Source organism: Phacochoerus africanus, chromosome 3 (assembly GCF_016906955.1).
Source record: "Phacochoerus africanus isolate WHEZ1 chromosome 3, ROS_Pafr_v1, whole genome shotgun sequence".
NCBI lineage: Eukaryota > Metazoa > Chordata > Mammalia > Artiodactyla > Suidae > Phacochoerus > Phacochoerus africanus.
Window position 1 is genome coordinate 16,090,194 of NC_062546.1, and position 27,705 is coordinate 16,117,898.

General features: G+C 55.6%; 1 protein-coding gene across 2 annotated transcripts; it reads left to right on the forward strand.

The window, feature by feature from the left end:
- The first annotated feature begins 312 nt into the window (after nucleotides 1–312).
- On the forward strand, nucleotides 313–27,689 carry ADA (adenosine deaminase). 2 transcript variants are annotated; one of them, XM_047771038.1, is made up of 12 exons: nucleotides 313–459; nucleotides 10,945–11,006; nucleotides 17,099–17,221; nucleotides 20,857–21,000; nucleotides 21,752–21,867; nucleotides 23,312–23,439; nucleotides 24,164–24,235; nucleotides 24,338–24,439; nucleotides 24,708–24,772; nucleotides 26,109–26,238; nucleotides 26,857–26,959; nucleotides 27,400–27,689. In XM_047771038.1, the coding sequence occupies exons 1-12, from the start codon at nucleotides 427–429 to the stop codon at nucleotides 27,411–27,413; spliced, it is 1,092 nt and encodes a 363-aa protein (XP_047626994.1). In that variant the 5' UTR covers nucleotides 313–426; the 3' UTR covers nucleotides 27,414–27,689. The 2 variants fall into 2 exon arrangements, with proteins under 2 accessions (XP_047626994.1, XP_047626995.1); XM_047771039.1 differs by lacking the exons at nucleotides 26,857–26,959; nucleotides 27,400–27,689 and adding an exon at nucleotides 26,674–26,829 and having other exon boundaries at nucleotides 315–459.
- The last annotated feature ends 16 nt before the right edge of the window (nucleotides 27,690–27,705 follow it).

The window sequence follows — 27,705 nt, forward strand, 5'->3', positions numbered from 1 at the left end:
GCTTCCAGCTCGGGCCTGGCACACTGTATGCGCCCAGGCAAGAGCGTCAACGCCGCTGGAAGGACCGGGCGAAAGGCAGAGCCTGGCCAGGCGGCTAGAGCTGAAGCCCACAGGTGGCTCTAACTCAGTGTCCCGGGCCAGAGATTTGGGGCGGCGGACTACGGCCCCAGAGGACTCGGGCTTGTCCACACCACTGGGCAAGAATTCCAGGAAATGCGCTGCAAGGGTCTGCCGGTCGGGGCGGGGCGGGAGCTCCGGGCCGGGGGCGGGGCCGGGGGCGGAGCGGGGCGGGACCAGGCCCCGTAAAGAAGAGCGTGGCGGGCAGCGGTCACTGCGGGCTCTGGGGGAAGCGGACCGGCTGACTGACCCAGCGGGGACCACCGATCTTCGGCGGAGGGAGCAGTGCAGGGGCGCACGCTTGGCACCATGACCCAGACGCCTGCTTTCGACAAACCCAAAGTGAGCGCGGGCGGGGGCTCGGGGTCCGGGGTCTGCTCCTTGTCTGGCTGGAGGGCTTAGCGTCATCCAGCAAAAGGAGGATGGGAGCAAAAGGAGGGTCCCTGCAGGGGCTTTCTTCCCTCAGCTCAGGTCCTTGCCCTCCTCCAGGCTGTCTAATGAGAAGCAATGAGACAGGAAGAGTCCTGAATCTGGAGGCGCCCCTGGCGGGCCTCCCAAGTTCTGCTTCTGCCTCTGACTTGGCCCATCTGGGTCTCAGTTGCACTGTCTGTCAAGTGGGCATGCTAGCATCACCTGTGCTGAGCAGCCTAGGCAGGTGGCTTGACCTCTCTGAACCTTGGCTATAAAATGGGGCCGGATGTCTACACCCACAGGCACCTAGTGTGGTGGACAACACATACCGAGCGCTGGGTGAATGGAAACAGCTGTGTATGCCCAGCACTATGATGGTTTTGTGAGCACCAAGGAGCCCAGGTTTGCAGATGTGCCTGTGAGGCAGGTCATGCCGGAGAGGGGAGGAGGGGAGCAGTGCACCCCTCTCTCCACACTAGAGGGGCTCCATGGGCCTTAGGTCCTGGGCCCTGGTAGGGTTCACTTGGGGCCAAGCCACAGCTGCTAGCCCCAGGGGATAAATCCCTTGTCCCTCCGCCCACCAGCTGTGGAGTCTTGGGAATGGTGGGGTCAGGGAGGGTCTGGGCCCACTTGGCGGGCTTCAGAGCACTGCCATTCAGACCAGGGAAGGGAGGGGCCTAGGAGTCTGTCCAGCAGGGTGAATCAGCTTAATAGGGTTTGAGACTGCAGGTGGGGGGAGGTTGGGGGGTGGTCGGGGGAAGGAGTGAGCTGCAATCAGCCTCCAGTTACCTTTCTGAGAAATAGGTGTGAGTAATGATGGCAGATTATCGCAAAGGCGCTGATGAGGATCATAAGGTGAGGGGAGGACTCTGAGGAAGTCGGGCCTGGCCCCCTCCCTGGGCCTGGCCACCGGAGGGCGGATGCTCGCTACTCCCTGCCAGATGTCACAGGTACTAGGGCTGCAATACTGCCACCCCCACCCCCATAGCCCCCACCCCACCCCATGCCTCTTGGGTGCTCAGTGCCCCTTTATTAGTGTGTCTTTCTTTGCAGGAAAACGCTTTTGGATCCCCTCTACCCTTGGGCTGGGGAACCTCCATACCCTGATATGGATCCTAAGGCAGTAGATCCTGATATGGATCTAAAGCCCCTTGACTGGATAGATAGAAGTTATGGAGAGAGATCACAGCCAACCCTTCTGTAGAACCTGCCATGTGCATTTCGATCCTTGCAACACTTTTATAACATCCCTGTGAGAGACAGACCGTCATGCTCATTTTTTGGCCTCTCTCAAGCCTGGCTGATCAAGCTGACAGGTCATTTTTCCTCTCTGGGCCTCAGTTTTCACATCTGGGAAATGGGCCCCACCTGCTGTGGGGGTGTCCAGAGTTTAAAAGGCAATGCTGGGACGGTAATGTCATCTACGATGTATGTGAGATGCGATACATTTTAGAATATTTTGAGGGGGGAATGTGCCTGAACTGGCCCGTGTAGCCAGGAGTGTGAGTCTGAGCCATGAGACCAGAGCCAGCTTCCTGCCTTCCCATGCGTGGAGTGGATAGTGAGAGATGCACTCGTATTAATAGCTAGAGCTTATCGAGTTGAGTTATTGCTCTGTGCCAGGCACCATTCTGAACTCATTAACCGTCATTAATTCAGCTAGGACTCTATGTCCGAGATTACAGGCATTATCCCATTTTATAGATAAAGAGAGGCAGAGAGGTTAATTAGTCCCTCAGCCACATAGCTAGTGGCCAAGCTGGTGTTTGAGCCCCGAGAGGCTGGCTTCAAAAAAAAAAATCGCACGCCTGGAGTTCCTGCTGTGGCACATGGGTTAATAATCCAGCTTGCCTCTGTGGAGGTGTCGGTTTAATCCCCAGCCCAGCACAGTGGGTTAAGGATCCGGTGTTGCTGCAGCTGTGGCCTAGGTCGCACGTTTGATCCTTGGCCCAGGAACTTCCATATGTCACAGGGGTGGCTGAAAAAAAAAAAAAAATCCCTTGCCCTGGCCAGCTTTCCTGAACTGCCTCTGCAGAAGCCTTTGGGAATGGAGGTGCCAGTGCCCAGGGTCGGGGCATCTCTGGGACAGGAGCCTCTACTGGGCTCTTCGGCTTCTATCTCCCACCAGGCGAGGCCCGGGGCCTGGCTAATTTGGAGAAGGCAGAGCAGGGCAATGCTTTCCAGACTTTCATGAGTACTCAACATCAGCTGCCTTTTGTTAAGGTTCACCTCTCTGCCTGGCATCTGAATCAGGAGGTCTGGGATGGGGCCTGGGAGTCTGTGCTTCTACCAAGCTCCCAGGTGATGCTAAAGCTGCTGGGCCACGGACCTCACTTTGAGTAGCAAAAGCCTAGGCGGCTGCCTACCTGCTCTAATTATGTTATTTCCTGAACACCTGCTGGGCACCGGAGGCGGTCCAAAGGGGGGTGAAGCGGTGACCCTTATCAGTCTGTTGGCCACATGAGACAAGGCGGGAACATCCCATGGGCCTCAGGAGGTCAGTGTCACGGAGGGCGATGCCGATCACATGCCTGTCATTGTAATAACAGTAACAATGCTGCCATTGGAGTGCGTGTGGGTACCAGGCACCTTCGGTGATGTAGCGCTCAGAATCCTCTCGACAGCTCAACAGGGCAGATGTGTCCATCCCATTTACAGATGAGAAACCCGAGGCCTGAGAAGTAAAACAGCTTGCCCCAGGCTACACAAAACCTGACAGCCTTGAAGCTGCAGGCTGGAGAGTGAGCTGGCCCAGGCGGGAACAGCTGCGCCCCATCCTGCTGCAGAGGAGACCTGCGACAAAATCTCCAACTCATCTTTCTCACCTTTGAATGCAAAGTCCATTCATTTCAAGGACTGTTCTTAACTGCTTTGCATATGTTAACTCCTTTAATACCCACAAGGGTCTTTTAAGCTAGATCTTAGGATCTTCATGTACATATAAGGCAACTGAGGCTCATCGAAGGGAAGGAATTTGCCAAAAATCACACAGCCAGGAAGCAGCAGAGTTAGACCTGAACTCAGACCTACCTAAGACCGAAGCAGAAACTGTGAACTGCTTTCCTGATTTACACCCTCGACCTCACTTGGGTGAGGGAGGAGTTAGAATCAGGGGGGCCTTGGGCTTCAGATAGACTGAGGTCTGATCCCTGCCTCGCCACGTAGCAGCTTAGATGGGTAATTTCCTGAGTCCCAGCTTCCTTCCGTGTAAAATGGGCTGATAAAGCCAAGGTCATGGGGTTCTTGAGGGAAACTGATGCTGGTGGGGGCTTGTGAAGCACCTGGCGGGCTCGCTGCAGACCCTTGGGTGTGCGCCGTTTCCCCTGGGGACTGAGGAGGAGGGGGCTGGCTGCCGTGGGCTCTTCCCCTGCACACATCCCCTCCCCCCCGCCACCCCCATTTCCGGCCACAAAACCCACTGTGTTAGCATTGCTTTGGGCTTTTCCGTTACCGGAGCCACCTGTTAAAAAGGCCCTGTCTGGGAAGAAACCGACTGCCTTACTTGTTACAACTCACATGGCAGCTGGGAGGGAGGGGAATCATGCGACTGGGTTTCATTGAAGCTTTTTATTTGCCAGAGGCAGAAGCAGGGACCAGAGAGGGGAAGCACAGTGTCTGTGGTCACACATAGAGGCAGGGCAGGCCAGCCAGCCTCCTGATTCTGCATCGGACCTCAGGGTGGGCTTGGCTTGGATGGGAAGGGGCCCTATGAGCTGGGAGAAGCTTGTCCGCCTGCCCTGTTATCCTAGGGGGTGCCCCCTGGGCCTGGGAAGGGGAGGACTGCAGCTTGGATTTGGACATGGGAGAAGAGGAGGCCAGGGCGGCCAAGGTGAACTTCAAGCCTATATTTACCAAGTGTTGGGATCAGGCTTGCCCTTACCTCTTAGACCAGATCAGCGAGGTGGGGAAAAGAGACAAACTCTGGGGTTCTCACATAAGTTACTTCTCTGTGCCTCAGTTTCTCCATCTGCAAAATGGGAATCATATTTGTATCCATTCCACATCAAATAGCAAGTGCAGGGAGTTCCCTGGTGGTCCAGGGGTTAGGATTTGGCACTTTTACTGCTGGGTCCAGAGTGAGTCCCTGGTCTGGGAACTAGATCCCAGGTTAAGCCACTGCATTTTGGCCTTGGCCAAAAAACAAACAACCCCACCCCCACCCCCAGCAGTTTTTGTTTTTGTTTTTTAGGGCCACACCTGCAGCATAAGGAAATTCCCAGGCTAGGGGTCAAATCGGAGCTATGGCTGCCATTAGGTCAGCCCTTCCTGGCTGCAGAGAGAGGACTCGGCACTGCTGACACAGGACGGGGAGAGGAGGAAGTGATCACTTGGTCATTCAACACACACTGAGCACGTCCTGCTGTGTAGGGCACTGTCCTAGGCCCTGAGGGTGCAGCACAAAGTCCCTGCTTGCAGGGAACTAATAGTCAGGGGCACAGGCAGGGTAAGTGAATTGGAAAAGTCAGTGGGATGAAAACAAAACAGATGTGTTTGAGGGCCCTGGGGAGTAGTCTGATGTGGGTACCCCTCGAAGGTAGCCGGCCCCACCAGTTGTGAGCTAGAGTGTCTGGTGCTGGAGTCTAAGACTGACACCTTGGGTGACCTTGAGCCAGTGCATATGCATCCCCAGGCCTCATCTGTTGGCCTGGCACCTCCTGATAGCAAGGAGGTGTTTCCCCATGTCCTCACAGGGCCAGGTGCCTAGGGAAGCTTAGTCAATATTTTTTGGTAACTGGGGCTGCTTCCTGTTCAGACCTGGAGGATTTCCTGCTGTTCTGTCTGATGCTCCCTGTGAGTCAGCGGGGAGAGGGGCTGCGATTCCCCTCCAGAGCTATGAGGTTGGGTGCAGGTCTGATGCAAGTGCCAGGGAGGTGGTGTGGCCCATGGGCAGGACTTGGGCTTAGAGGCTGGGGGGACTTGTGCTCGAACCCAGTTCTGCCCCTATTGATCTGTGTGATCCTGGGCAGGTCCCTGCATTTCTGAGTTCAGCTTGGCAGCGGGTCCGTTTCCCACCTGCAACATGGGGCTAGTGTGTCTCTTGTGCAGGAGTGAAGAATAAAGGAGATGAAGGGTCTGCTGCCGGAGGCAGCTACTGTGATTGCTGGATTCGTTACCTCTGAGGCTGGGCTTGTAGAGAGAGTAGAACCGGAGATCAAGACTCCAATCTGGGTGCGAATCCTAACTCTATCGCTGCCTCTGTGTCCTCACGTGTCAGATGGGAGTGAAGTCCCTACCTCCCTGATGGTGAGGTTGGAATTAGATGATGCATGTAAACGGTCCAGCTCATAGGAGATACCCAATACACTGGAGGTCCCTGCTGTTCCTCTTCCCTGAATGGGACCAACAGAACAGGGTCCCTACCCCTCTCCGAGCTTGCACTCCATTGTCATCTGGGCTAGGCTGGCAGATTTCTCCAAGGGTAGTCTCAGTTTCCCAGAAAGTTCAGTGAAAGGCTTGTCTGAGCTTGGACCATCTGTGGAGGTGGCTTCTGCCTCTGTCCCACCCCTGAAGCACATCTGGGCAGCTTCCTTGGAGGCCCCGAGGAGGGCTGGGACCTGTAGGGCGCCGCGGGCTGCGCGCGCGGCTCCCTGCACCCACCCTGCCCCCGCCCCCCTGCACTCCCGCCTCCTTCCAAGGCCTCCCTTGGGCGCACAGCTGCACAGTCAACTCACGTTCCCTGAGCACGTGCTGTGTCTGGTGCTGCAGCAAGTGTTCCCACTGGCAGCTGTCCTCTCTCTTGACTTCCTTTCAGCCTGCCCTCCACACAGCAGCCACAGAATGCTTGAAAAGGTGGCTTCTTGGAGTTCCCATCATGGCGCAGTGGAAACGAATCCGACTAGGAACCATGAGGTGGCAGATTCGAACCCTGGCCTCTCTCAGTGGGTTAAGGAGCTGGCGTTGCCATGAGCTGTGGTGTAGGTCGCAGGCACAGCTCAGATCTGGCGTTGCTGTGGCTGTGGGGTAGGCCGGTGGCTACAGCTCCGATTCGACCCCTAGCCTGGGAACCTCCATATGCCGCAGGTGCAGCCCTAAAAAAAAAAAAAAAAAAAAAAAAAAAGGTGGCTCCCATGTTTAAAACCCTTCAGTGGCTTGCCCTCTGCTGTGACCTGTGGGATCTCGCCACCCTCCACCCACTCCACCCCTGCCCCGACCTTCTCTGTGGCCTCATCTCTCGGCACCGGATTCAGACACTCAGTGCATGCGGTTCTCAGCCTGGAGCTCCTTGCTCGCCTTCCTTGTTCCTCCCCACCGGCTGACTCCTCTGTTTTTCTCCTTCTCAGAGGGACCCCTCCTACCTTCTGAGAAATGCTTTGTTGCCTCTTTGAGCTTCTGGCGGCTCCGGCATCCCTTGGCTTGTGGCTGCATCGCTCCTGTCGGCCTTGTGGGCCCAGTGCTGCTTCCTCTTGTGTGTCTCTCTCCAAAGTGCCTCCCTCATGAGGAGAAGGGGGATTGGGTGTAGGGCCCACCCAGATAATCCAGGAAAAGCGCCTCCTCTTAAGGCTTTTAATCCCATCTTTGGTCCTGAGGGGAAGTGCAAGTTCTGGGGATTAGGAGGTAGACGTCTTTGGGGTGGGGGCAGTGGGGAGGCTTCCATTCAGCCCTCTGCACAGACCCCAGGGGCCTGAGCAGGGCATGGGGGGGACTCTTTCCTCTTGAAGTCTGATCACTTCTGGCCTCTGCCCACCACCTGCTCCTGGTTTCCCATCTGTCTTTGTGGCTCTTCTCCGGGCTCACCTGCCTGGTAAGCCACTGGGCCCTGGCGCGCATCCGGGCTTTTTCCCACGAGCCTTTCTTGATGTTTTCATCCGCCCCCCCCCCCCGCCCCCCCCCGGGTGGGCTCATTCAAAACCACAGCCTCAGTCACCTGTATTCCTGTTACATCTCCCGCCTGGGTCTCTCTGAGAGCTCCAGATCCGCACAGCCACGGGCTGTGTCCATGTGCATTTGGAGTCCCAGAGGAGTTCCAGCCACACATGACTCAGATCACACCGACCATGCTCCCTCCCCGCGTCCCCCCGCCACCACCCGCTGAGCACTTGATCCTCTTCCTGCGCTGTCTGTCCCAGAGAACATGAGTCACGACCCCCCGCCGCCCCAGGCCCAACCTGAAGCATCATCCTTGACACCCCCTCCTGTCCACCTGCTTTGCCATCTTGGCCTCACCACGCTGGTCCAAGGCACCATCATTGCTCATAAACTTGACCACAGCAGCTTCTGGCTGGTCTTTGCTACACATTGTCCTCTTCCACTTCAAACCTTGACATGGCTTCTCTGTTGTTCTTGGGTTAAAACCCAGTCTTCCTTGGGTTCCCTCAGCTTCTCCAGTCCCACAACCACTCTCTGAACCCTGATTTCAGTCCCTCTCACACTTTCCCATTGCATGGCCTTTGCACATGCTGTTCCCTCTGCCTGGATGCTTTTCCAGCCTTCATGCTCACCCCCTGCCTTTGCCTACTCGCTTCCCCCTTCAGGTCTTAGCTCAGGCTCTGCTTTCTTTGGGAAGCCATTGTTGGCCCTTTAGCTGGGTGAGTTCTTTTGTCATTGCATCTTTGGCAGGTCTGTGTTTGTGCCGCCCAGGAGTTGTCCTGCTTGGAAATGTGTATTTCCCAAAGTGACACTTACCTAACGTCCCTCACCCTTGCTGGACTGCAAGCCTCATGGGAGCAGGACTGTCACTGTCACTTGAGTTTCCCTTTCCATCCTTAGTGCATCCAGCAGGGACTCAATTCAGTGAAATAAGGTTCTGGTTTTTTTTTTTTTTGTCTTTTTGCCATTTTCTTGGGCCGTTCCCGCGGCATACGGAGGTTCTCAGGCTAGAGGGGGTCGAATCGAAGCTGTAGCCACCTGCCTACACCAGAGCTACAGCAATGCAGGATCTGAGCTGCGTCTGTGACATACACCACAGCTCACGGCAATGCCGGATCCTTAACCCACTGAGCAAGGCCAAAGATGGAACCCGCAACCTCGTAGTTCCTAGTTGGATTCGTTAACCACTGAGACACGACAGGAACTCCTGAAATAAGGTTCTTAGTCAACGCTTATTAAGCGTTTGCCACATGCTACTGGTGGTCTAAGCACACCAGGTGCCCTCACATGGTGAAGCCCCTGGGAGGAAGGCCTGTCATCCTCCCCACTGGACAGATGAGGACACTGAGGCACTGAAGGCCAAGTAACTTCTCCAGGTCACCCAGGGAGTGAGTGGGGAGCTGGGATCACAGCTCTAACCACCCTGCTACCTGGCCTCTCTGGCTGCGTCCTCGCCACAGCCCCGTGAAGGTTAAAAATGGCAAAATGGGGAGAGCCCATCATAGTGCAGTGGAAATAAATCCAACTAGTATCCATGAGGATGTGGGTTCGATCCCTGGCCTTGCTCAGTGGGTTAAGGATCTGGCGTTGCTTTGGCTGTGGTGTAGACCAGCAGCAACAGTTCCAATTAGACCCCTAGTCTGGGAACCTCTGTATGCCACAGGTGCTGCCCTAAAGAGACAAAAATGATAAAAGGGAGGCTTAGGGAGGTGAGGTCACCTGCCTAAGGTCGCACTCCTGGTTGACAGTTCCCCAGGCTGGAAGTTTCAGTGTTCCCAAAGCAGGGCACTTTTTGGGAGCCTAATAAACATTTGGCTGAGAGGGCATTGAACTCGTTTTGTCAGGGAATCCAGCAAATCGTTTCCATGACAGAGGCGGTTCTTTGCCGGCTGAATGACTTCGGGAGAGAGCTGGGTATGTGGATGCCCTGCTGATAGAGGGGCCTCCCATGGGCCCCGGGCCGGGTTCCCCCACAGGAGCTGCTCCCAGGATGCCCTTGGGCCAGCAGCTCCCTGGCCACCCCCTCCCCAGCCAGGGCAGCCGCTTTCTTGTCCAAGGACCCCAAATTCCAGAGAAGGCCCCATGCTGCTACAGATGTCTATTTAGAGTTTTCTGGATCTCTCTCTGGCCAGGGAAAATTTTCTTCCACAACCTGGAACCGGGAGACGGCAGTTGCTTTCCTGCTGTCCTTTGAGCACCTGCTGCATGTCTCCTTGCAGCCCGTGGAAGGGGCCCTGGCTGAGAGGCGAGGGCTGTTTCCCATGGGCCATATGTGCCCCCCTACACTGTCGTTTTAAAAAAATCTTTAAAACTTTTTTTTGGACCGAGAAGCGGTCTCTGCAGTTGTTTTTCAGTTGAAGAAACAGTCTTGGGAATCACATGGCCAGAGAAGAGGCAGAGCTGGAAGGCAGGCATGATGAGCCCTCCCCAAAGCCCTGTCCATAAACTCCTGTCTTTGTGTATGGAGTGTTGGTTGAGCAGGAGAGGAGCCCCAGACGGCCAAGTAACAAGTGCCTTTCCTAGAGCCCTGCAAAGATCTCGCTGCCGAATATTGATTCCTGATAAGCTGTATTTTATTTCATTTTGTTTATTTTTTTTTTCTTTTTATGGCTGCACCTGCAGCATATGGACATTCCCAGGCTAGGGGTCAATTCAGGGCTGTAGTTGCCGGCCAACACCACAGCCACAGCAATGCCGGATCCGAGCTGCATCTGCAGCCTACACTGCAGCTTGCAGCTTGCACCGGATCCTTACCCACTGAGTGAAGGCCAGGGATGGAACCTGAATCCTCACGGACACCACGTCGGGTTCTTAACTCACTGAGCCACAACGGGAACTCCAGCTATGCTTTATTTTAAATTACACTTGCTTTTGAAAACAGAGCCTGATTTTTGAAATATATTGTAGATATTCACTAATCCAGAAAGTCTGTGGTCAACCCTTTCTGTTAGAGTTGGATCTTGTTCAGTGAGCTGGTGGAGAGCTGGATCTGCCTGCCTGGAAGTTGAGGCTGAGGCTGCATTGCTCCTCTGGGACCATGTTTCACGCCAGCTTCAGAATTTTGCTCGGGTTAGAATTCTGGTTCTGCCACTTGCTAGCTGTGGTTAAGGGCAAAAGCATTGTGATGGGTTCCTGTTTCACTAGCCGTGTGGCCTTAGACAAGTTATTTCACCTCTCTGGGAGTTCCCGTCGTGGCTCAGTGGAAACGAATCCCCTCTAGGAACCACGAGGTTGTGGGTTCAATCCCTGGTTTCGTTCAGTGGGTTAAGGACACAGCATTGCCGTGAGCTGTGGTGTAGGTCACAGAAGTGGCTTGGATCCTGTGTTGCTTTGGCTGTAGTGTAGGCTGGCAGCTATGGCTCTTATTCAACCCTGGGTGTGTCCCTAAAAAGAAAAGAAAAAAAAAATCTCTAAACTTCAGTGTTCTCAACCTTGAAAGAGACAGTGATAACAGTAAAACCCACGCCATAGATGAGGATTAAACAGGACGGGACACCTAAAGGATTAGTGGAGTATGTGTCCTGGGGTCCAGTTAACACTAACCCTCTGAAAGATCCTTCAAGCATTCATGGGGGATTGTTTTTTTCTTTTTCCTCTGCACCCTTGCAGGTAGAATTGCACGTCCATCTGGATGGAGCCATCAAGCCCGAAACCATCTTATATTATGGCAGGTAAGTCCGCAGATAAGAGGCCTTCCTCCCCAGGATCTGGTCCTCTCTTTGACCCAGGGCCTTCTGGAGAATTCCAGGGTTGCTCACTTCTTCAAGGATCCCTGTGGCATCAAGCCAGCCCCTGGGCTAGAAAAAAGAGGTCTGTGGGGCATGGAGGCCTCAGCTCTGAGCTGGAGACCCACAGCCCAAGTCTTGTGCCTCTGAGTCTTGTCTTCCTGCTGCCAGGAAAGCCAGGAGGAGCTTACTCCACCTTACACACACACACACACACACACACACACACACACCCCACACGCACGCACGCACGCACGCACATGCACGCGTGAGGTAGTTCCCAGGGCTGAACTAGTTACCGTTTTTTGACTCAGGTGAGTGACCCTCATAGGACGCTGGTTCCATCTGAGCATCTCTTGGTGCTGGGCTGGCCTGAGCCCTCTCCTGAGTCAGGAAATTTAATCCCTCCACCCTTGGAGGAGGGCATTGCCATCCCGTGTGTCACTGAGGAGACCGCAGTCTCAGAGGACCGATGACAGTCGCCCCAGACCACACAAGAAGTAAAGAATAGAATCAAGAGTTGACCTGGGGCCCTCTGACCTGCCAAGCGGCTCCTAATCACCATGGTAACCTGCTGGGAGGTTCCTAATCACCATGGTAACCTGCTGGGCGTCTTGGAGAAGCGGTGCCCCCTCTTTGGGACCAGAACTGTGCATCTTCCAGATGAGAACACACCTCCTGCCTTGGCCCTCGTGGATGCTGGTGGGCCGAAAGGGCCCCCAGCACCCCCCAGTGAGGCAGGTCTGGCCTCCATCCCTACCCCTCAAGGCTCTCAGCAGCCCCTCTCTGGGGTCCGGCACTTAAAGGCAAGGACTTCGGAGACCAGTGGCTCTGAAGTCAACTCCGATCATGCTCTTTCCTTGTTGTGGCCTCGGCCTCTGTAGATTGAGGGTAAGAACAGGCCCTTCCTCCAGGGCTGACCCGGGAGAAAGGGGCCCTCCCGCCACCCACCCCTCCCTTGGCGGACCTGTTCTCAAGGGTTGGCTCTGGGCTCGTTTTGTTTGGAGCTGGATGGACCTGACTCTCCTCACTGCCCTGAGCAGTTCAGCTCTGGACCGAAGTTTGAACCCTCTGCGCTCTCAGCTAGGGTTCCCTGCTGTTTTCCGGACAGACACCCACTCTTGGAAGAGAATTGGTGATTCTTGGGAATTTGGCCCAACTCTGAAAATGATCTCTTCCTACTCCCTGAGAGAGTTCTGGCAAGAATGCGTTTCTCCATCTCGTCGTGCTTCCAGAGATCTTTTCCTGTCCTAGGAAGCTGTTGTCGATTGCCTTTGTATTTAAGTATCTTGTGGGAGTCTATTAGCATTTACTGCACAGCCAGCTCTAAGTGCGGCCCTCAAAGTGACGTAGTGGATTTGCATGGCAACTCGTAGGTATCTTATTGTCCCCATCTAACTAAGGAGGAAACTGAGCCGGGATGGGGCAAGTAACTTGTCTGGTAAACACAGAAGTGACCCTGGGTCCATGTCCCTGACCATTGCCCCTGCCAGCTGGAGGTTTAGGCAAAGTTCGTGCATGGAACACACTTCGCTCAGGGTGATCGTGCTACGAGCTCCATAAATATCACTGAATAATACTATTAGTATTATTAATTGTAATGTATGGCCCTAAGTGGGGTGAAGCCCTTTGGCTTATCTCTGCCTGTCCTTTGCCCGTGTTGAGTGCCAGCCATCGCCACAGGGCACTCAATGAGGCCATGAGGGTGGATTAACTGGGCACCAAGATGGGATCTAATCGCGGGCACTCATTAAAGGGTTAGAGGGCAGTGCTCCCTGGTGTGCAGAGCAGGAAGGTGAGCGGGTCCAGGGCAGGTGGAGGGAGGAGCAACCCTCGTGGGGTGGCTGGTCGGATTTTCTGTTTCCCCTGTCCCCTTGGCATCTTGGGAACCATCTAGGCATCCCTCTGGGCCCTAGAGAAGGGGGTGCGAGTTTGATCCAGCTGGAGTTTGATCTTGAGGTCAGCAGGCAGGGGGACAGGGGAATCCATCAGGCAGGAATATAAATGAAACACACTGGAGGACCCCCAGCCGTGGGGCAGGCTGGGGCGGAGAGGGGAGGGAGGGGAGCAGCTGGCCTCTGGCCCCTCCCTGACCCCTGGCCAAATCCAGCGCCTCTTTTCTGCCCCCTGTGCCTTGGGTGTTTTCGTCTGTTTGCCATATTCCACCTTCTCTGGGGGCTTTAACTTCTTTCTCAATCCCCTTCCCACCCCTGCCAGCTCTTCTCCGAGCACATCCTGGATCTGGCCACTGTCTCCTTCCTGTCACTGTCCTGGTTTGAGCCACTGGACTATTGTGACAGCCTCCTGGCCAGTGTCCTAGTGTCCATCCTGGCTTCCTTCATCCATTGTCCCCACAGTACTGTAGTCAGAACAACCATCCTAAAACATAGTGTGATCAGCTCACTTCCTTGCTTAAAGCCTCCTGCCTCCCCACCTTGCTCAGGGTCCAAACCCAAGATCGCACTGGCCTTGAAAGTCCTATAGAGCCTGTGTCACCTCTCTGACCTCTTCCACATCTCCTTGCTTAGTCCATGCCAGATGCTCTTCAAACACACCAGACCTAGTAAACAGAGAGGTAGGGTGACTTGCCTAAGGTCGCACAGCCTTCAAATATAGAGCTGGGATTCAAACTGAGGCCAGTGGGCCTTGGAGAGTGCCATCTTTCCCTGGATGCACAGGTAGTCCCATTTGTTCCTCTCTGTACTGTGAAAAGAAAGTATGATATGGAGATCCTGTTGTGGCTCAGTGGTAACGAACCCGACTAGTATCCATGAGGATGCGGGTTTAATCCCTGGCCTCACTCAGTGGGTTAAGGATCTGGCGTTGCCGTGAGCTCTGGTGTAGGTCATAGACGAGTCTCAGATCTGGTGTTGCTGTGTCTGTGATGTAGGCCAGCAGCTGCAGCTCTGATGTGACCCCTAGCCTGGGAACTTCCATATGCTGCAGGTGCAGCCCTTTAAAAAAAAAAAAAAAAAGTATGATCTGTGTTGAACTGACAGGGATGTGGATGTCCTCAGAAGGGACAGCTCCTGCCCACAGGAGGAGGATGGACTCTGAACTCCAGAGTCTGTGCTCATCCTCTCACTGGGCTCTCAGTGTATCTCCTACCACCTGTCAGAGGACTGGGCAGCACCAGGGCATGGCCACGGCAACTAGAGGCGCAGGGCCATCTGAGATCTGAGCTTGGCCCTGCATGGAGCCTCGGCTGCCGTGAGTGGCTGTGGGTGGCAGGGGGACCCTTGGGGCCCAGAAACAACTCCTTCCTGCCTTAACCTTGGGTCCCAGACAGGAGCTTTACAGCTCAGTCTGAGCAGCTTCCGGAAGCCCAGTCCGTGGGAGATGCTGGATCGTCCCCTGGTGAGACTCTGCTTTGGCAGCCCTGTCTTCTGCTCTGGTTTCCCTCTGTCTGTTCCCCACACCACAGCCAGGAGGAGCTCTTTAAAAAGTATGCCTTTACATGTTGTTCCCCCTGCTTAGAATCCTCCAGCAGCTTCCTGGGGCTTTCAGAACAAAGTCCCAGCTCCTGTGAAGCCCCCGTCTGACCCTGCCTGCCCCCTGGCTCATGTACCACTGACCCTGCTCTGGACTCCAGGCACCCTGCCCTGGAATTCCCTCACGGCTTCTACCTGGGGCCCTCAGCACAGCTCTGGCCCTGCCTGGCACTCTGTCCTGCTCTCTCAGGGGAGAAGGACCGTTTCACCCTTCTGCTTAAATGTCACCTCCTCTGAAAGGCCTTCCCTTCCATCTGTGGGGTAAGAAGATCTCTCTGGATGGCTGTCGAGGAGAGAGGCTGGAGGAGAAGAGACGAATGGGAGAAATACTTAGGAAGGAATAGTTAGGACTTGGGACTGGCTGTTAGGGGGTCAGGGAGATGGAGCCTTGGGGAGACCCCTGTCTCTGGATCGGGTAGCTGGGTGGGTTGGAGGAGCCAGACTAGGAAATGTGGAGCCTGAAAGGGGCTTGGGGGCGAGGAAAGGTGGCGTGAGGGGCCAGCCTTCACGAGGGCAGCCAGACCCATGGGTCTGTCTTGGCCACGGCTACCCTTCCAGCGCCCAGCACATCATGGGCCCTCAAATGGTGTGTGCAGAGGGAGAAGATGCAAAGCTCTGGATCTCCCGATTGCTCCAGAGGGCCCATGGGGTGTGTGTGTGTGTGTGTGTGTACACGTGCGTGTTTGGGAAAATGGGGGTAGGAGCCTTAGCTTCACCTCCTTGGCCTTCCACCTGCCAGCTCCCAGAAAGATACTCAAAGTACAGCATCTAACAATTGGTACAGGCTTTGCAGAGGCCACGGTGGCCGCGGATGGCCTCGTGAGGGTGACCTCAGGGCCAGGACCACACCAGCAGCATCTTTTTCCCTGTGGGTGTCTTGTGGGGACAGGGACCTGATTGACAGACTGGGCACCAGGGTGACTTCCTGGTGACACCCACTGGGTACTCTCAGGGCCTGGGGTCACCTAAAAGGGGACGGGGGCATATGTAGGGAGTTTGGGGAACAGGTCTTTGTTTATGCAGGGAACCATTTTAATATTTTAGTAACAAGCTCTTCAAGGACTTCAACACAGTTCAAATTTCCATTCCTTTGGCAACGTTCTCCCTTCTATCTTCTGTTGATGGTTTCTGGGTAACTGGATTCCTGAACCTCTGGGTTCAGAACCTTGGTTCCAACACTAAGAACAGCTAATTTTCTTAGTCATTGGCTTCTATTTTTGATCTTGTTTTTTGTTCTACTTGCTAGAGGATTTTTCTCGACTTTATTTTCCAGCCCCTTTTTTACATGTTGATGGTTGCTGCCACAGTCTTCTCAGTCTCCCGAGAGCTCTTTCTTACTCTCTGAAAGTCCCCTTTTTACAAAGGAGTGTTCTTATGTCAAGGATGTAACAGCATCTCTTCTCCTCGAGGCTACTGATTTTAGAGTTTTTAAGCTTTCTGTGTTCTCTGCATTTTTCTGTTTCCCTAGAGTTTCTTTTATCTCTTGTCCCTCACGGTAGGCGCATTTCTTGATGGTCTGGTGTTCTTTGCCTGTCCCTTTTATCTTAAAAGTGGGAAAAACTGAGGTCCTGGGTGGCCATGAGCTGGGGGAGAGCCAGGAGGAGCAGAGGTGGCTGGAGCAGGGGCGGGGGGAAGCCAGCCCAGCCTTGCACCCTGCTGCTTGGGCTGGAAGTCGGCAGGGAGGCCGATGGATGGAGAAAAGGTGGCCCCAGGCCAGGAGTGCTGATCTCAGCCAGCCTTTTTTTTTTTTTTTTCTTTCTTTCTTTTCTTTTTGCCTTTTCTAGGGCCACTCCCACGGCATATGGAGGTTCCCAGGCTAGGGGTCTAATCGGAGCTGTAGCCACCTGCCTACGCCAGAGCCACAGCAACGTGGGATCTGAGCTGCGTCTTCGACCTACACCACAGCTCACAGCAACGCCGGATCCTTAACCCACTGAGAAAGGCCAGGGATCGAACCCAAAACCTCATGGTTCCTAGTCGGATTCGTTAACCACTGTGCCACAACAGGAACTCCTCAGCCAGCCTTTAAGGAGCAGTTGCTATGGTCCAGCCTCATGCGGGATGCTGTGGGCAGGGAGGGGAGAGCGCTTGGGGGTGGCTGGCCAGCTCACTCAAACCTGTCTGTGAGCCTGTGCCCGGCCCTCTCCCAGCACAATGGGCCAGGCCGGCGTCTCTGATGTGCCAGCCGCCAGAGAGTCGGGAAGGGAAGTCCAGCGCCTGCCTCGGCCCCAGGCATTGTGTGCTGCAGTTATTGCCCCCAGTAACCCCTGACCTGGCACAGGACCAACTGGCTCTACCGAGGGCTTGCACCTTCCCTGTCCCCAGGCACTGGGGCGTGTGTGTGTTCATGAGCACATATGGACTTTAACCCCGGTTGTCCCCCTTGAGATGTGCTGGCTGGTCAGGGCTCTGGGGACAGGAGGTCCTGGAAAGATTCAGGTCCTGGTTCTAAGTGCCCTGGGCCTCAGTTTTCCCATCTGTCCAATGGGAGGCGTTGGTAGGATCCTGGCTGGGGCTGGTCTAACAGTCTCACTGTTTTGTCCCCAGGAAGAGGGGCATCGCCCTCCCTGCCGACACACCGGAGGAGCTGCAGGACGTCATCGGCATGGACAAGCCGCTCAGCCTCCCAGCTTTCCTGGCCAAGTTCGACTACTACATGCCCGCCATCGCGTGAGTGTTCCCACCTCTCCGGGGCCTTGCGGCGGAGGCAATCCCTCTGCCCACATCAGGCTGCCCTCACCAGGCCCGCACCCCTCAGCCTGGGGGTGGGAGAAGGCGCTGTGAAACCCTGCTCTGCTTCTCACCATTGGGTGTACTCGTATGAATCCCTCCACCCTGGGGCCTCAGTTTGTCCAAGTAGGTGTGATGGGCTGAAATTCATTCCATGTCTATAGAAAAGTGACAGGATGTGAGGCTTAAGAACACAGGTCCTAATATCAGGTTCTTTCATGAAATAACTGATGCTGAGCAAACTCACCCTCTCCGGGCTTCGGTTCCCTCATCTGGACGATGGGGCTTATGACCCTCCCTACCTCTCAGGGCTGGAGTTTGGAATGGACACAACACTGTCCTCAGCAAGGCCCTCTTACTGGAAGGACACCTGCTACCTTTGACAGCCAGGCACTGCTGGTTTTATGTTACTTTTCATTCCTTCCAGGGTTTTTGTTTTGTTTTGTTTTGTTGTTTTCTTTAATGACCACTCCTGTCGCACATGGAAGTTCCTGGGCTATGGGTTGAATGAGAGCTGCAGCTTCCGGCCTGCACCAAAGCCACAGCAGTGCCAGATCCGAGCCGCATCGGCGACCTACACCACAGCTCAAGGCAACACGAGATCCTTAACCCACCGAGGGAGGCCAGGGATCCATGTATCCTCATGGACACTATGTCAGGTTCTTAACCCCCAGAGGCGCAACAGGAGCTCCCCTTTCATTTGGTAATAGCAGAATACCTTAGACGTAGAAGAATATAATGTGTACACAGCTCATAGAACCATTTTCCTTGTAGTTGTCCACAGTCCTGGGAAGTGGACACACTCGTCATTTGCAGAGAAGGAAGTGAAAGTTCTGGAAAGTGAAGGAACTTGCCTAGGACCGCACAGCTGCCAAGGGGTGAAGCCCTAGATCCTTGTTCTGGTGTCACCTTGAGCTTCCTGGCTCGAGGCAGAGTTTCCTGGCCAAGGCAGGCGGGAATTGAGCCTTGGCAATCAGCGCTGCCAGAGCTCAGGAGGAGGAGGAAGAGGTGGAGGGGGCTGGGGGAATCAGGGAAGGCTGCCTGGAGGAGGAAGTGTGGCTTGGGCCCTGGGTTGGAAAAGCTGTGACCTTGTCCAGAGGAAAGAGCTAGAGGATGGGCCCAGCACAGGTTGGTGGAGGATCAGCGAGGAAAGCGTGTGAGGCAGACAGAGGCTGTTGGCTGGGTAAGTGGCCCGGCAGGTATAGAGCATCCTGGGGAAGGAAGATGTGTGCCAGGGCTGCTGGCTTCTTTCTGGAAGATTGGGGGCTCCGCCTGGCAGGCAGCAGCTGCCCACATCCTTGGCCGCTGTCAGTAGACCCTGTAGCACACATGCCACCTCCTGGAACGCCCCACACCAGGACCACGGGCAGGTGAGCGAGGCCTCAAACTCGCCCCGGGGTCTCTTCCGTGCTGCTTCCCGGGCAGCTGCTTTCTCTCCCGCCACGAGACCAAAGAGGACCAGCTCCCCGAAGGCCCAAGAAGGCGTCCATTGGCATTTCCCTGGTGATGAGTGATGCCCAGCACCTTTTCACGTGTCTGTTGGCCATTTGCGTGTTTTTTGAGAAATGTCTGTTCAGGTCCTTTGTCCATTTTTACTCATTTTTCTTTTTATGGCTACATACATGGTATGTGGTAGTTCCTAGGCCAGGGATCGAATCTGAGCCCCAGCTGCAGATCTTTAACCCACTGTGCCTGGGCTAAGGATTGAACCCCTGCCTCCAGAGTGATCCGAGCCACTACAATTGGATTCTTCTTTTTTTTTTTCCCTTTTTTAACATCTGCACCTGTGGCATATGGAAGTTCCCAGGTCAGGGGTCGAATCGGAGCTGCTGCTGCTGGCCTACGCCACAGTCACAGCCGCTTGGGATCCGAGCCGCATCTGCAACCTGCACCACAGCTCACGGCAACGCCGGATCGTTAACCCACTGAGCAAGGCCAGGGATTGAACCCATATCCTCATGGATACTAGTTGGGTTGATAAACTGCTGAGCCACAACAGGAACTCCTGCAGTCAGATTCTTAACCCACTACACCACAGTGGGAACTCCTCTATGCCCATTTTTAAATCGGTTTTGTTGTTGTCGTTTTGCTGCTGAGTTGTTGGAGTTCCTTTTGTATTTTGGATGTTAGCCCCTATCGGAGCTGTGGTCTGTAAACATTTTCTCCCTTCTGTAGGTTGCCTTTCACTCTGGTGCTGGTTTCCTTTGCTATGTAGATGCTCTTTAGTTTGGAGCACTCCCCTCCTTCTAGCTTTGCTTTTCTTGCCTGAGTGTGTCCTTCTCTCTTCTTTCTCCTTCCTGGTGGCCTACATCTATCATGCAGCAAATGTTTCAATGGCTGCAGTGTCCCATGGCGGGGTCCTTGTCTTGAGGAGACGACATCCTAGTTGGGGAGGTGAACTAATCAACCATGTCATAGGTAGTGTCGAGGGGTGGTGAGGGCCGTGGAGCGGAGTGAAGGCCAGGTTTTAAACTGAGGGGGTCAGGGAAGGTCAAGGTGGCCCGATGAGTTCTGAATGCAGGGAGGAGGGAGTAGAGGTGATGGGGGAGGAGCCTGCCAGCTGCGGATGTGAACGCAGAGGCAGGCTGATTGGGGAACAAGCTGGACAGAACCAGCTGGACAGAAAGAAGGCCCTGGAGGCCTCATGGAAGGAGCCAGAGGTTGGCAGGGGCCGGATTATGCAGGCCTTGTGGGCGGGGTCACAGAATAAGACTGCTGCGAGGTGGGAAGCCACTTAGGTTCAGAGCAGAGGAGTGATATTCTTTGGTTTCCATTTTTAAAAGATGGCGCTAGGGGAGTTCCCGTTGTGGCGCAGTGGTTAATGAATCCGACTAGGAACCATGAGGTTGTGGGTTCCGTCCCTGCCCTTGCTCAGTGGGTTAAGGATCCAGCATGGCCGTGAGCTGTGCAGCTCGGATCCCGCGTTGCTGTGGTTTTGGTGTAGGTCGGTGGCTACATCTCTGATTAGACCCCTAGCCTGGGAGTCTCCATATGCCGCAGAAGCGGCCCTAGAAATGGCAAAAAGACCAAAAAAAAAAAAAAAGTGGCGCTAGGGGCTGTACAGGGGCGAACGTGGAGATGGGGAGACTGGTTAGAGGGCGAAGGTGGTTAGAAGCACAGAGGAAGGGCCGAGAACTGGCATAGAGATCAGAAATAAAGCTCAGTGGTAATGAACCTGACTAGTATCCATAAAGATGTGGATCTGATCCCTGGCCTGCTCAGTGGGTTAAGGATCTGGTGTTGCAGTGAACTGCGGTATAGGTCGCAGACACGGCCCGGATCTGGCATTGCCGTGACTGTGGTATATGCTGGCAGCTCCATTTTGACCTCTGGCCTGGGAACTTACATATGTAATGAGTGTAGTCCTAAAAACAAACAAACAAAAAAATTAGAGCCAATGGGACTCTATGCTTCTAGAATTTTCTTCAGCAGATGCCAAGAGCTCGAGACTGGGTAATAAGACTGGGGGTCAGACATGGGTTTGATCTGCCACAGGTTGTGGACAGCTTTTTTATTCCTGGAGCTCCCAAGAGACTTGGGCAGCATTGTCTCCAACCCCTCTCTTTCCTTCTCAGGGGCTCCCGGGAGGCCATCAAAAGGATTGCCTACGAGTTTGTGGAGATGAAAGCCAAGGAGGGCGTGGTGTATGTGGAGGTGCGCTACAGCCCGCACCTGCTGGCCAACTCCAAAGTGGAGCCGATCCCCTGGAACCAGGCCGAGTAAGCAGCCACCCGAGGGCTGTGGCAGGGTGGCCCAACCCGCAACCGAGCAGCGGACTCTCAGGAGGCCGTGACCCAAGAGAGACTTTGATCTTGCTCCCTGTGCTGGTCCACGGCCTCAGAAAGATGGGCTTGGCCGTCCTAAGGGACATGGTTCCCATCCCTCACCTGGGCTTGTGTGTTCACCTTGGGTGAAAGCGTTTGGCTGCGTGGCCGTCCCTCGTCCTAGATACAGGCCTGGAGTCTAGGAGCGTGAACCTGGTTATCCAGTGACTCCTAGAGGGCCTGTCCTAACCCTGTAACTGAAATGGGTCTGGACTATTCCTGTCCTCTCTGCCCGGACCTCAGGGAGGTCTAAGTGGTACCACCTGACCACCTTGCTCCCTTCTAGCCATGACTTTGATGCTTGTGGACATGTGGGAATCTGACACCATAGCAGCGCTCTCCATCTTGGGGCGGGGTTTGTGGGTTTGTGTGCGACAACCCCCCCAACACACTGGGACAGCCTCTCAAGGGCTGACAGCACCCAGGCAGTTCGAAGGAAGTGAGAGGGGGGTGTTCTAGGGCTTGGGGCCGTGTCTGCCAGCCCTTCTGCAGGGGCAGTGGGTCAGTGGGGGTGAGGGCTTCTGGAAGACCCCCTTCCCTCCCTCCCTCTCTCTCCCTCCTCCCCTCCCGCCTCTGTCCCAGTCTCAGGGCTGTGCTTTAGGCCTTCCTTTGTCTCAAGCTCATCCCTGCTCTCTCCTCTGCACAGAGGGGACCTGACCCCCGATGAGGTGGTGGCTCTGGTGGGCCAGGGCCTGCAGGAGGGAGAACGGGACTTCGGGGTGAAGGTGCGGTCCATCCTATGCTGCATGCGCCACCAGCCCAGTGAGTATGACCTTGGCCTTGCCCTCTGGCTGCCATACCTGGTCTTTTCTGTGCCCCACCCAGTGCTCTCCCTCAAGCCCATCAGCCAGATGTCAAGAGCTTCCTCTTGCAAAGGCTCAGAACTTCCTGCAACAGGAACTTTTCTCCCCAGGGAGGCTGAGCTGCAGGAGGCTCAAAACCAAGGGAGCCTGGGAGTTCCCATTGTGGCTCAGCGGAAATGAACCTAACTAGTAACCATGAGGATGTGGGTTTGATCCCTGGCCTTGCTCAGTGGGTTACAGCTCTGGTGTTGCCAGGAGCTTCAGTGTAGGTTGCATACATGGCTTGGATCTGGCATTGCTGTGGCTGTGGGGTAGGCTGGCAGCTGTAGCTCCGATTAGACCCCTAGTCTGGGAACTTGCATATGCCACAGGTGTGGCCCAAAAAAAGGAAAAAACAAAAACAAGGGAGCCTGAACAATAGAGACAAGCCTAAGCCAGGTTCCCATCAGCCTGTGGTCCTCCCTTGAGACCCTGTGGGCCAGGCCCCGTCCTGCTGGGGCCATGAAACCCGGGACTAGGTCTGAGATGCAGGGTTCAAGGGGTCTCCCTGTGACCGATCGCGGTCACACCTCTAGGACTTGTGTTTCTAAGGCAGGGCCCCGCTGTGTGACTCTGCCCTGGTCAGCTCACCTCTCTGGACCTCAGACATGTTACAGTCCCAGGAGGTCACAGTACTTTCCCCACCCTCTGCTCTAAGGAGCAGTGAGACCACAGCGAGGGCAACGTCAACCTGTAGGGCCTCCCAGTGCCGAGCAGTTTGGGGTATTTTCTCTAATCCTCATAGCGGCCGGGGGCGGGGGGGAGGCAGGACCACCATCATTTGTCCCTATTTGACAGATGGGGAAAATGAGGCAAGGAAACATGAAAAGCCTTGCTCCTCCATCGGGAAGGCACAAAGCCCCGATGAGAACCCAGGGCCATCTGGCTCCAAGGCCTGTGGTGGTTCATTCTTTTTAAAACACTGCATGACTTTACTGGTTAAGAGCAATACATGTAATGACACTAGTGTGAGTTGTTTTAGGCTTAAATGTTAGGCTGTGTGGCTCTCCGTCTCCTCTGCTAAGTGGGGTAGGGCCACCTTGAGGGTGTTATTACACGTACTGCTCACACACTACATGCTCTTAACCAGTAGAGAGAGAATTGTCGTTTGTCATTTACGGAGCCCAGGCCTTGCCCTAGGTGCCTCATCTACGGGAGCCTTGGCAAAGCCTCGCTGTGACCCTGTGCTGTGGTGGGTGGTGTGCCCTCTGAGAGGAGAGGAAATGGGCACCAAAGGCCACGTGGTCAGGAGGCGGCAGTCAGGACACCGGGCCGTCCGCCTCGCCCTGGCTCTGGGTGGAAGGCTGGGAGGGTCTGTCTCCTCGGTGCTGCTGCCAGAGGCCCGGTGGGCATCCCCCCCACAGCTTGGTCCCCCGAGGTGGTGGAGCTGTGTAAGAAGTACCGGCAGCAGACCGTGGTGGCCATTGACCTGGCTGGAGATGAGACCATCGAAGGCAGCAGCCTCTTTCCAGGACACGTGCAGGCCTACGAGGTGGGTCTTGCTGGCGGTGGGCCATGGGGTGGGGGGAGGCTGACTCTGGGGCAGCCACGCGGGGAGGTCGTCTCTGTCCCCAGTAGGGAGAATCTCAGTGACTGGGGATCACAAGGCTTTCCCACGTGTGTCTGACTGGGTCTAGGGGCTCTAGAAATTGGGGTTCCGGTATGAATTAAAAACCGATTTGATGTGGGGAGCCCTGGGTTGCAGCCTTTCTGCCTAATGATTTGCTGTGTGACCTTGGGCAAGACAGTCTTTTCTCTGGGCCTCTTTCATCCGCTGGGATGACTGGGCTGGAGCAGACATCTCAAAGCCCTATGCTGCACTTCCCGTGGAAGGGGCGAAGCATGGGGTCGGGAGTGGGGTCTCTGGAGCCTGCCCAGCTTCAGGGCTGGGCTCCCCACTTCCTAGCTGTTTGACCTTGGTCGTGATACCTGGTTTTCCTGGTGTTGTAAGACAGGCATTAGAGCAGTCGTCAAGGTTATGTAATGTCTCCAAACCATCTCCTCCAGTGCCTGACACATGCTGATGGTAATAAATGAGAGCTACCACTCGAATGATCAAAAGACACCCCCACCAGACCTCCCTGTCTTGAAGCAGGCCACGTGGAGTTGACCAAGGACGGGTCGGAGCCTGCGGGAACTCAGCCCTCGAGTACAGTGAAGGCAGGGCCCCCGAGCCACCCCCGGGCTGCCCCCTGACCTGTCTGTTGCCCTGGCAGGAGGCTGTAAAAAGCGGTGTTCACCGCACGGTCCACGCCGGGGAGGTGGGCTCAGCGGAGGTGGTGAAGGAGGTGAGTGGCCTGGGCTGGTGGTGGTGGGCCGGGCACCGCCCCCCCCACCAACCCCCCCAACCCCCCACTGCCCGCGCTGGGCTCTACTCCACTGGTCCACAGGCCGTGGACACTCTCAAGACGGAGAGGCTGGGGCACGGCTACCACACGCTGGAGGACGAGGCCCTTTACACCAGGCTGCGGCAAGCGAACATGCACTTCGAGGTGAGGGTGGGCAGGGAGCACCCGGAGGGGAGGATCGGGAGGCCGTGGGAAGCGAGGAGGGTCCAGGAGGCGGAGGCGCAGGGCCAGCCCTGGTGGGAGTGGGCAGCCGGCCTGGGAGTGGCAAGGGCGGGGAGAAAACCGGGACCGACCGGCCCTGGGATTCAGCGGCCAGGGGGCTGGCGGCTCCAGCCAAGGCCTGGGGGTGGGGTTGGCAGGGTCTGCGTGGCAGGGGGGTGGTCCCGTGCCAGCCACCCGCCTGCTCTTCCAGGTCTGCCCTTGGTCCAGCTACCTCACTGGCGCCTGGAAGCCGGGCACGGAGCACGCGGTCATCCGGTGAGGCCTGGTCCCCTGGGGCCCACTGCGTTTTGTACAGGGAGAGCCAAGGGTGGGAAGGGGACGCAGAGGCTAGGCGCTGGCTGTGCCTGGTCTCTTGGGTATGACATCGCTAAAAATGCTTGGGAAGCAGGTGTTACTGTCATTACACAGATGAGGGATCCAGCGCTCAAATGTGTAAGGTGACTGAGGTCCCCCAGCTGTTGAACAGCAGAGCTGGGGGCCCTACAGCTCACCCAGCTACAGCACAGTGAGTGCCCTGCTACCCTGAAGGAAGCTTCCACACTCGAGAGCTTCTGCCTGCTGGGATCAGGAAGAGGGGTCTCTTTTGCTTCTGTGGTCTCAGCTCCTGGCCCCCTGGGGCTTCCCCCAGCCCTGCCTCGAAGCTTTCCCTGGAGTCTGCCCCACCCCATCCCACCCCACCCCAAAGTCTTGGCCCTTCTTCAGGTTGTCCTGGGACTGAGCCCTGGAAGAGGGAACAAAGCTGACACAGAAATTCACCAAGAACTTGGGGTGACCATGGTCAGGCTGGCACTGACGGAACGGATGTTCCTTGGGCTCTGATGTTCTGATTACGGGGTGGGGGGCCTGATGTCTGCTTTAGGAATGTGGAGAGTGTGGTACCCACAGGACGTCCAAGTGGAGGTTCCTGGAGGCATGTGGGTTTACAGCCCGAGGGCTGGAGGAGGACTCAAGTCATCTAAACAGATGTGGTGACTAAGGCGTTGCTGGAGCACGAGGGCCTAGGAGAGAACCCAGAAGGACAGTGGCATTGAAGGGACAGGCAGACGCAAAGCCAAAAGCGTGGCGTCCAAGAAATCTAGGGAAAAGGTCAACAGTGTAAGATTCTGCTACCCAAGTCGAGGGAGGTAAGAGATAGGAAAGGTCTGGGTGGATCGGATGGAACGAGACGGTGGTCAGGGATCATGCTAAGAAGTTCCCATGGTGTGCTTGAAGAGTGAGAGCCCAGTGGGACTGAAGGTGACTGGGGTGGGGTGCAGACAACTCTCCCAGGGTGGAGGCTGCGCAGGGGAAAGACTTGCAAGGTTGGTACCTGGAGGGGGGGTGTTGTTTTGGCCTCCCCAAGTCCCTATCTTTCCTGGCTCTGCCTTTGCCTGGCTCTGGCCTGGTTGGATGGGTTCGAGTCACAAGTTGCTAGTTATGTGGCCCTGGACAAATCACCTGAGTGCTCTCAATGTGTTCCTCCCTCTGTTCAAGACGACCTTCCAGGCCTGTCCAAGGTTGCTGGGAGGCTCAGAGGAGGGTGGACGTCGGCATGCAGTGAGCGTTTACAGAGGAGTCACGGAGGCCCTCCTCCCTCTCTCCCCCTCCCCAGGTTCAAAAACGACCAGGCTAACTACTCGCTCAACACGGACGACCCGCTCATCTTCAAATCCACCCTGGACACTGATTACCAGATGACCAAACGAGACATGGGCTTTACCGAAGAGGAGTTTAAGAGACTGGTGAGTGGATGTAGGCCTTGACTCTGGGCCCTGGGAGTGGGTGAGGCCTGCCGGAGCTCCTGGAGAATTCAGGGGTGAGTCTGCCTCAACAGGCCAGGCCAGGCCAGGCCAGACCTGGAGTTTGATGCCTTCCAGAGAGAGGCATCTTTGGCTGAGACCTTAACCCAGGACCAGGTTTTTGAGCCTTTGCTTGGGCCCAGTGCCCCAAGAGACACTGAAAGCTGTCCACCGTCTCCCCAGAAGGGTGTGCTCAGCTGTAGTTTGCACACACTTTTCAGGCCACTCAGACCCCAGGCTAAGCCTCTCACTTTAGGGCTGAACCCCAAGCCTGCGTCTGCCAGGACTGTTTCTCTGGCCCCATACACCCCAGCCTGCCTCTCAAAGGTTTCTCCAGCCTCCCTCCCATGTCTGTGTATCACGTCATGTCCCTTTAAGGACACAGACCCTCAGAGTCTCTGCTCTGGCGCCTGCTGCCGGGTGAGCCTGGACAAGTCCTTCCTGCTCTGAGCTTTAATGAACTGCCCATGTTTAATGAAGAGGAGGGACTGTCACTAGATCGCCAAGGACTCCCTTCAGTGCTCTCTGGTTTCACGTTGTCTGCCACACTGGCCCTTCCAGAACATCAATGCGGCAAAGTCCAGCTTCCTCCCAGATGATGAGAAGATGGAGCTCCTTGACCTGCTCTATAAAGCCTACGGGATGCCGCCCACGTCCTCTGCAGGTACGCTCCTGTCTGAGCCCTGGGCTGTTGGGATTTCTAGCAAGATGCCTGCACTCCCTCCCTCTCATGGGCAGTGCCAAGGATGTGTGCCAACTCCCTGGCTGGTGGCAGCCTCGCACTAGACCAGCTTCCTTTCTGCATAATGCTGTCTTGAGGCTGGGCTGAGGAGACTTCTGAAGCCCACTCCCAAAAGTCTTGGCAACTTAGGGCATCCTCATGGCGCCCAAAGCCAAGGCCAGGGGGCTGGGCCCAGGTTGCATCTCTGCTCTGCTCCTTCCTTCCCTTGTGGCCTTGACCGAGCACTCCCCTGCTCCCAAACCTGTCTCCCGACCTGGAGAATGGGGATCCTCTCGGACTCTGATGGCCTGTGACCTTTTTTTGGTAATGTCTTGGGTACTACAAGTTGCCTAATGCTTCTGTTTCTCTGACTTGGCAAGCAGAGCAGCGTCCCTGAAGACTTCATGGCCACCTCTCCGAGTCTTCACAACTCTGGGGTGGAGCGATAAGCTTACCTTTACTCCTTCCCGGGAGACTAGGATTTCCAGAGGTGGCTACTGATGCTGTGACGCCTGAGTGCCTGTCTCTGTACACACGGATACCTCAGCACGGCTGCGTCTCTCCTGTGATTATGGGCCCGGGCCTGAGTCTGGCTGAATCGGAATAACCTCCCCTGGTGACTTGTGCTGAAAATCTGGTGCTCAATAAAAAAGCCAATGGCTGGGGTCGTGCAGCAGGGGGTGTGTGGT

What these genes read in the sequence shown, in the direction of transcription:
- ADA (XM_047771038.1), top strand. Translation starts at nt 427, where the DNA reads ATGACCCAGACGCCTGCTTTCGACAAACCCAAA. An exon ending in TACTACATGCCCGCCATCGC is followed by an intron (nt 17,222 to 20,856) that starts GTGAGTGTTCCC and finishes TTTCCTTCTCAG; the next exon opens with GGGCTCCCGGGAGGCCATCA. An exon ending in GACACGTGCAGGCCTACGAG is followed by an intron (nt 23,440 to 24,163) that starts GTGGGTCTTGCT and finishes TTGCCCTGGCAG; the next exon opens with GAGGCTGTAAAAAGCGGTGT.